The sequence below is a fragment of the Vicia villosa genome, unplaced genomic scaffold (genome assembly GCF_029867415.1).
Source record: "Vicia villosa cultivar HV-30 ecotype Madison, WI unplaced genomic scaffold, Vvil1.0 ctg.002324F_1_1, whole genome shotgun sequence".
Classification (NCBI taxonomy): domain Eukaryota; kingdom Viridiplantae; phylum Streptophyta; class Magnoliopsida; order Fabales; family Fabaceae; genus Vicia; species Vicia villosa.
The window spans coordinates 257,938-267,889 of NW_026705895.1; the positions used below are offsets into that span (position 1 = coordinate 257,938).

General features: G+C 33.5%; 1 protein-coding gene across 1 annotated transcript; it reads right to left on the minus strand.

The window, feature by feature from the left end:
* Nucleotides 1-663: 663 nt before the first annotated feature.
* Nucleotides 664-2,422, minus strand: LOC131638500 (uncharacterized). The gene is made up of 5 exons (XM_058909062.1): nt 2,177-2,422; nt 1,877-2,068; nt 1,548-1,759; nt 1,214-1,475; nt 664-1,071 (listed from the first exon to the last, which is right to left on the minus strand). Exons 1-5 carry the CDS (start codon nt 2,285-2,287, stop codon nt 712-714), a joined length of 1,137 nt encoding a protein of 378 aa, XP_058765045.1. The 5' UTR covers nt 2,288-2,422; the 3' UTR covers nt 664-711.
* Between the last annotated feature and the right edge of the window lie 7,530 nt (nt 2,423-9,952).

Here is a 9,952-nt window from a genome sequence, read left to right on the forward strand (position 1 = left end):
AAAGATAATATCAATTTTAAAACTAATTTCTTCATTCATTTCATTGATGAGAATTACATTCACCAATCACATATTTATACCAATAGCATAAACCAAATACTCACTATCTAGATCCTTCTAAAGAGGAATGACTCACCATTATTAATTATAATGGGCTTATAAGACTTGGGCCTAATTCATTACAGAAACATTTGCAGATTTTCAATGTCGGATTAACTTGTGATATCTCATTTAAAAGCTGATGACTTATTCTATTCATCTTCGCCCGTAATTTAGATCTTACATGGAATTTGTATGTGCATCAATGGAATGGGAACTGTACCTGGACTTTTCACTATTTCGTCTATTGAAAATTTTGTAAATGAATATCTCTAGAAATGTTCATAAAAAACCAATCAGTGTAACTAATTATAGTTGGTTAGTTAGTTAGATAGTTAGGTTAGTTAGTTAGTTTTTTTAAGTACTAACAGTTCAAGTCTGCACTACCAATAACTGAATGTATACACACTAACATTGGTCACTTTTTCCATCCAACTAATGTAGTTACTACAATTCACATTCTTCTAAAACAATGTTAACAATAAACATATTAAAGTATGAAATCATGACAAATTAAATAAGTGCTACTTATAATATTTTTTATAGCACACTTTTAGACCCATCTAAATGAATTCCTTCCAATAAAAAATAAATGTATACAAAAAAAGTGTGCTAGATAGTTTCCTGATAGCAGTCATCTTTGAATAACAAAGATGATCTAGGTTTAAATGCATGATTTTCTTGTCCAAGTAAAAGTGCTTTCAAAATGGCTTCACATAAGCCCTTATAATACACAATTAAATGACCACCATCTGGTACTTCATGATATTGCATCCATGGTAGCTGTGATGAAACAAATCTTTGGATTTCAGAAGGCACAACTTTATCTTCATATCCTTGCCAAATGTGAAATGAACTTTGTTTGTTAGGGAATGGATTGTTTAGCTTCATTGGATCAAATTCCCATTTTCCAAAAGCTACCTTCCAATCATGGAGAAGTGTGTCAAAAACAACTTGTTCCCTTAACCTATCCTGTATGTATGTAGAAACATATCATGATTAATTAAGAGAAATTATATCGCAGACATTTGAGACACTTAAAGTACGCACTGAAATTTAGACTGTCTGATTTTGATCCAACCGTAACTATGTTAACACTGGAGTAACTTTTTACCTTTGAAAACATCGGAAAGCCCGGAATAGTCTTCAAAATATCGATATCGTTTTTATTAAAGAATGTTGGATTTTTTTCTATGACAGCATTTGAAGGTAGCCACTTTTGAGTAGCCCACCAATGCAATAGTTTAGGACAGTGATTTGCAAGCCACAGTGCCCACTTAATAAACCTCCTTCTATAGTCTTCTCTAATCAAACTTCTAGGAAGAGAAGGCCATCTGTAATTGATAACTGGTGCTATCAGTGCCAACCCTGCAAGCCTGCACAATTTTCTCGGTACTTAAATGTGCGCGAGACGGTATCATTATAATCTTGAATGTAATATCATGTACCTGTGAGGCAAATATTTTAGACAACTCCACGTAGCATAAGAACCCATTGAGACTCCAATTACATAAAAATGTGCTCCTATTTGTAGCTGATCAGCAAGCTCTTGAATATCAAGGGCTTCACTTTTCAACGAACGCTTCGGATTTGGATCGCTTTCTCCATATCCGGCTCGATCATATTGCAGAAGATAAATACCCAATTCATCTATCAATTCCTATAAGAATGAATCATATCATATTTAGAATATTCGAACCATATAAAGATTTTGTTTCTATAATCACCTAAAAGATTATACAGAAAAGCGCAATTGATTAGAGGTTGAGTTAATTACTTGGGGTGCTAGAAAATTCATCTCTTTGGAGCTTCCAAAACCATGCACAATGATGATCTTGTATGTTGCTTTATCTTTAGGTACACCTCTTTCGACATAAGCCAAGTGTCTACCATCTCTTAGTCTAATTCTTGACGAAATCACAGATAAATCATCAACTGAATCATCATTGTTTGGAGAAAGCTGAGTACCCTGATAAAATAAAGCCATGAAGAGAAATGAACAAAAAGCATCTTCATTAAGCACTTAATTTGTACAATGAACTACAATATAATTAATAATAGTAAGATCATGTTTTACCTGACAGAAACATCTGCATAATTTACGTGTCTGACCTTGTTGATTTTGAGTTAAAAGCTTAAGAAAATGTCTCATTCTATTCATCTTCTCTTGAAATATGAACCTTAGCATATAGTATTTATGCACATAAATGGAATGAGAGGTGAATTTAGCTATAAAAACAGAGAAGTTTGCATTTTCTTTATCATGTTATTTCATTTTGAGGGGATATCCTTTGAAAGGTTCCATCAGATAGAAGCATCTTTTTTTCTATATTCTTTACCAATTAGATAACTTTTTGTATTGTTTTCTAGATTTGAACTTTGCATTATTTTTTATACTTCTTCAAAATTAGGACTCCGTGTACGTTATGTTATTTCAACACTTCATTATTACTTTGATTATGATGTTTTTGCCTTTGATTAATGTTTTTTTTTTCATGTTGTAAGATCCACTTTAACAATTTTTTATGAGGAGGGTTATATTGACTCCAAGAGTAAGTGTTTAACACTTACTCCAAATCATAACCATTGATTATTATTAATCCAACGGTTTTAATTAAAGTTTTATATAAAAAAAAATATTTCCAAAAATAATTAGATTAAATGATCAATTAAAACCGTTAGATTAATGAAAATCAATGGTTATGATTTGGAGTAAGTGTTGAACACTTACTCTTGGAGTCAATATAACCCTCCTCATTATTTTATTTTTTATAGTAAATATCCATTTTTACAATTCATGAATAGTAAATTCTGAGGCTCATAATTGTTTCTGGGTTTATACCCAGATGTATTAAGAATATTCTTTTTTGTATTTTTGTGTGTGACTTTATTAATAATAACAGCTCACTGAAATTTTTTGTTGGAGAGGAATATTCCTTATGTTTTTTCTTTCATAATAGTATGGTCCGAAGCTACTGTATTTATAGGACACAACGTTGCTCCAACACATATTGAGTCTTAAAACGAATTGTTAAATGAGATTAATTTAAATACTTCTTTTTATAAATGCATTTTTTTTTCTTTTCACGCTTTAAAATACAAATCATTTATTAAATTATTTAATTTAATTTAATTTAATTTAATTTAATTTAATTAATAATAAAATCAATCAATTGTTTTGTATAATAGCCGTGAAAGTGAATAAGCTATATGTCTATACAAGCTATCAATTCAGCTCATTAATATGAAAAAATCAATTAATTTTTAACTTCTATTGAAATATTTAATTTTACCCCATCAAATTGTTTTTTTGAATAATGATTATTTAAATTTTTTTGACAAATTAAATTCAACTAGGTGTCAAAACACTAGGAATGACAACATGGCAGGTCGAGAATGATTATTACCTTCCCAAATTCAAACTCGAATCTCTAAATAATCTCTATTCTCCGCCCCAAATCCAAATGGGAATGGAGAATTAAAACTCAAACCCGATCCAAATGGATTTGGGTTAAGTTCGAGTATCCCCGCTCCGTCACCATCTATTTAGTTAAATCAATGTTTTTTATAAAAATACTTATTTTTTCCAAAATCAAATCACATTGTAAATAATAAAATAAAATAATTTCAAAAAAATTTCATACATACATTTAAAATATTTTAAATAATAAATACAAATAAAAATATCAAAATATTTGCCACATATTTAATATTCTAAATTATCAAAAATAAATAATAATATACAAATAAAATAAACGGGGCGAGTTCGGGGTGCAGGGGCGGATGCACATTATGTGGTAAGGGGGCTCAAGCCCCCACAAAGAAAAAAAATGTTTGGTTAAATATATCTAAAGTTTTGTAATTTGTCCCCATTAGAAAAATATTTATTACAAATATAAACATGTTATTTAATAAAATAATATATATTAATACTAATTTTAAGTTTTTAACCATTATTGTTTGATTAAATACACTTATTTAACATTAAATATATACTACAGTAAAAAAAAATGATTGTGATACCTTTTATGTAAAATTGTATAATCGAATTTGAGTTCTTACATTTTTTTTATTTTGATGAATACTATAACTAAAATTTGCCCCCACCTCTATATATTCCTGGATCCGCCACTGTCGGGGTGGGTACTAATGCCCCATTATCCTACCTGTCCCAAAATTTTGTAATCGGAGAAAATCCAAATGCAAACTCAAATCTAGTCAAAGTGGGTTTTTTCTGTCAACTTCAAGGCGGGTTGGATGGATACCCATGTGTACGAGTTTTATTGTCATGCCTAAATGATACGGTGACAAGAAATATGTTGTGTCTTTTGAAAAAATTAAAAAATTAAATTTTATTTATATAATAATAATTAATTAATTATGATAGAAATTATATTTCGATCACCAATATAAATATAAATAGTTTCTGAATTAAAGACTGCAATATGAATTTTTGAATTTTTAGAAATTTATTAAAAGAGATGAAAATTCAAAAACCTAAAAAGTGTCATGTGCATATATACATTCTTACTTTCGCAACTAGATACTATTTTCAATCACATTAGAAATTTTGATGTGTGAGATAGAGAACAATGACAACCAAAATAAATGGGGTAAAACAAAAATAAATGTCAAATAGTGTAAGTAAAGCACAAAAGAAAATAAGAAGGCGTAAAGTGGTGAGTACACCCATATAATTTATTTATCTAGTTCGATCAAACCGATCTACTATAGAAGAGGGCAATTGCTTAACCCATTATAATTTGAGAGTTGTAATAAGAGATTATAAAATAAGTTGCAAGAAATTAGTCTTTCAAGCTCATAAGAACATCTCTTATTATTTACCTGCATGTTTCTCAATCATTTTTCCTCTCAATATATGAATCACACAAATACAAGGTTTTTAGAAGTGTTTTTCAATCTCCTTACATACCTCAAAAGATTTTCAAATTCTTAAAACAATGAATCCAAAGAATCCCTCCATTTGTCACTCTAAGTTTCTCTCACTAGGATTTCATCTCTCTCAATTTCGTATCCAAAAGGATTAAAAAATGCCTTTTATATGTGTCAGGGGAAACAAACAACTTGTTTCCATTACGCTTCCTATAAACGTGTAACATTTCTAAAAAAAATAGCCTTATCTGCTTGATACTCGTGAATGTCAGCAACGATAAAGGTATTGGATATATTCATGGCATATGGGAGAGCTACCACATAAGCATTATCATTGATCTTTCAGGTTACTTTGAACAGGCCATATTTGCGTGGTTGCAGCTCGGTGTAAGTATCAACCGGGAACCTCACTCTGCGGAGAAACACCGCCACATCATCTCCTACATTGAAAACTTTGACTCTTTTGCGTTTTTCAGCAACTACTTTATTCTTCTGTCTAATAACCTCTAACTTAGCCTTGACAGCTTTTTTAACGGTCACCATTTTCTCGGCTTTATTCTCTTCCGCCGCACTAACTCCATGCGCTTTAGGCAAATTAACCAAATCAACTGCATGCTTAGGAACATAAGTATAGACTAGGGATAATGGTGACTTCCCTGTAGATGAATGCACAACACTGTTGTAAGCAAATTCGACCTGAGGCAAAACTAAATCCCACTGTTTCGGCTTATCACCACCAACACTCCGAATCATATTTCCCAAAGTTCTGTTGGTTACCTCAGTTTGTCCATATGTTTGAGGATGATTTGTAGAACTCCGGTTCAGCACGGTTCCAAACAATCTCCAAAGAGTAATCCAAAAATGAGTGAGAAATTTGGGGTCCCTGTCTGAAGTAATTGACTTAGGAACCCCGTGAAGACGCACAACCTCCCTGAAAAATAGTTTGGCTATGTTAGACGCATCAGCAGTCTTCTTACAAGCAATAAAGTTTATCATTTTAGAGAATCTGTGTATTACAACGAACACGAAATCTACACCTCATTGTGTACGAGGCAAGCCCAACACAAAATCCATTGTAAATCTTGCCAATTATCATCAGGAATAGGTAAAGGCATATAAAGACCAGTATTTTGAGACTGACCCTTAGAAACATGACAAGTATAACACCTCTTGGCTATAGTACCAACGTCCCTCCTCAAGTGTGGCCAATAATATCTCTCCTCCAGGCTAACAATGGTCTTTTCTAGGGGTGTTCGCAGTGCGGTTTGGGCGGTTTTGACTTAAAAAATCATCCAAACCGCAAGAGAAAAAAGTGTGCAGTTTAATTTGGTTCGGTTGACTTTTAGAAATAAAATCGAACCAAGCCAAACCAAATCAATGCGGTTTGGATTGGTTCGGTTTTTTTACAAATATTTATTGAGCCATTCATACATATATAGATGACAACATAACTTTGTATTTAGTCATTTATACGTTATCAATTAACAACAAAATTCATCATATTTGGATAACAACTTTCCATTTAATATACAAAAATAAGATTAGATAAAAGTGGAATAAAAAATATAGAATAGTAGCATAAAACAATATCAAAAACATTATAATGAAATAGAAAGAAAAAAAAAGAGGAGATGAAAGATTAAAGAAGATGAAAAAAAAGAGCAGAAGAGAGGAGAGATTATATAAGAAGAGAGACATTAAAAACATAATTGGAAGAGAGAACAGTAGAATAAAAATAATAAGATGAAAAGGAAAGAACTTAAGAGATGAAAGACTAGAAAAGAAGAGGTGATATGTACTTGGAAAAAAAAGATGAGAAGAAGGCACAATACCGCTAGGAGAGATTTGAGAAGACTTAAACTAAAACCTGAAGTGTGGGGAAGAGAAAATTATTTGTAATCGTAAGGCTAAGACATAATAGGTTTGATTTTGGGTTAAATATATGTCAAGTGAAGTTTGGGGTTGTAACATAATGTGGTTTGATTCGGTTTGGTTCGGTTTGTAAAATTCAAACAGTAAACCAAACTGAACCACGCAGTTTGTTAAAAAATGACCCAAACACATTCAAACCAAATGTAGTTTTTTGCAGTTTCGGTTTGGTTTGGTTCAATTTTGTGGTTTTCTATTGGGCCGGTTTGGTTTTGAACACCCCTAGTCTTGTCTCTACCCATATGACTGCTAAGACCACCACCATGTAGATATCAAATTAGATTCTCTCTTAAAGAGGTGCAAGGAATGCATAGTCAATCGGCTTTAAAAAGATAGCCATATCGAATATGAAAATCTGCACAAGGATGTTTTCCACTACACTTGGCCCATGACTTCTTGAACTCAACATCAATTTCATACAGCTCTTTCAGGAAATCAAAACCTATTATCTCATACGCTAAGGTAATTAGAAAAGATCCCTCCTACTTAATGCATCCGCTCACTTGTTAAGAGCCCCTGACTTATGCTGAATAATAAAAGGAAAGTTTTGTAGAAAACTTACCCACCGAGCATGAATCTTGCATCACCTTCTGACTATGTAGAAACTTCAAAGCCTGGTGGTCAGTGAATAGAATGAAATCCCTTTGAACCAAATAATGTTTCCACTGACGTAGGGATCTAAAGACTGCATATAATTCTTGATCATAAGTACTCCATTTTTGGCGGGCGTCGCTTAATTTCTCGCTGAAAAATGCTACAAGTTTCTTCTCCTGAGATAACACAGCCCTTATTCCCACTCCACTAGCATCACATTCAACTTGGAACAACTTGTCAAAATCGGGAAGTTCTAATACCGATGCGGTACATATCTTCTCCTTAATCAGTGCAAAACTCTGCTCTTGCTCAAACCCCCAATTGAACTTCCTTTTCTTCAAACATTCGGTAATAGGTGCAGTAATAGTACTGAAATATTTGATAAACCTCCTATAAAAGGTGGCCAGACCATGAAAGATATGTACCTCAGTCACGGATTTAGGTGCAGGTCACTCCCCTATAGTAGTCACCTTATCTTCATCAACCTGGATTCCTTCTTCTTCAAAAATAAAGCCTAGAAAAAGTAACTTGTAGGTGTTGAATGTACATTTTTTTCTAGATTAACGTACAAATGATTCTCCTGTAAGACTTGCAACACTTGCCTCACATGCTGTAAATGTTATATCTTGGTCTTGCTATAAATCAGAATATCATCAAGATAAGCCACTATAAAAGAACCAGTAAACGGGCGCAAAACCTGATTCATCAACCGCATGAAGGTGTTAGGGGCGTTTGACAAACCAAAGGGCATCACCAACCACTCATACAATCTCTCTTTTCTCTTAAAAGTTGTTTTCCATTCATCTCCAGGTCTGTTTCTGATCTGACGGTAGCCACTACACAAATCTATCTTTGAGAACACCTTCGAATCGGCCAACTCGTTAGGCATTTCTTCCAAACGGGGAATTGGGAATCGATACTTGATAGTTATCTTATTAATGACTCGACTTTCAACACACATTCGCCACTGATTTCCTTTCTTAGGGACTAAAAGGATTGGTACTGCACATGGACTCATGCTCTCGCGAATAAATCCCTTCTTCAACAAATCTTCATTCTGCTCCCTTAAAATCTCATTCTCCTTGGGACTCATACGATAGTGAGGAAGGTTTGGTAAGCTAGATCCCAGAATAAGGTCAATTTGATGTTGAATATCTCGCATGGGAGGAAAATCATTTTATAATTCCTTTGTAGTCAACTCCTTGAAATCCTCAAGGATCTCTAGTACTTCTTCTAGAATCATTATTCCATTCTTTACAACATTCATCAACTCTTTTATCACCACTGGACAGAAACATTCAGTTTCTTTTATAGCCTCATCAAGCTCCTTTTCACTCTTCGTCATCACCAAAAATCTAGACTTTTTTCCTCCTAGATTATTATCAAAGTGTAAAACAGGAGCCATAGCAATTTTATCTGTGCCCCATGTAAACATGATCACATTATCTTGTCCTCGATAAGTGATATCATTATCAAACTGCCAAGGTCTACCAAGTAAAACATGATAAACATCCATATCAAGAACATTACAAAATACCTCTTCTCTATAATATTTTCCAATGGAGATAGGAACTTTGTAGGCTAGTGTTACTCGAACTTGGGAGCCTTTGCTTACCTAACCGAGGGTGTATGGCTTCTCATGGGGTTCTGTAGACAACTTTAAATAATTTACCAACTTCTACGACACCCCGCTCTTTGTGCTTCCATTATCCAGAATCAGATTACACACTTTGTTCTTGATAGAAAAATGTGTTTTGAACAAATGGTTGCGTTGCCTTTCGTCTTTGGATGCTAGTAACATTCGCTGCAACACAAAATTTACCCTCTCATCATATTCTTCCTTTGCAAATTCAACATCGACATATTCATCATTCTCAATTGTAGGATCTTCTCTTTCCTCATCTTCCTCCCTCTCTTCCACAACAAAAGCGACTCTCCTTGTCGGACAAACATTTGATTTGTGGTCTCTCCCATTACAACGATAACATGTGTCTATAGTGGGTCTAACATATGGATTATTCGGCCTCTGAATTGGTGTTTTACCTGGTGCACACTGCTATAGTTGCTAGCCCATTTATTCCCAGGGTTGGAATCCCGGTATGTTGCATTCTTTTCCTTGTCACATGCTGATTCAAAGTTACTTTGGGGTGAGTACCTTCTAATAGACGAGAAATTTCGAGGAGATTTTTCCATCAATTATGCCTTCAATGCTAAACTGGATGCTTCAGCTACGGTCCATAAAGTCTGTAAACCCATTTTCTCCTGCAAGGATCCCTTTAGGCCACTGATGTATCGAGCCACTTTCCGACTCTCTGATTCTCCCGATTCATTGTGCTTAGAAAACCGCACGAACTCAGCTGTGTATTTAGTCACGGTTCTCTTATCCTGAACACACTCGATGTAAATCTTATAAAGAATCCGTTCATAATCCTTCGTA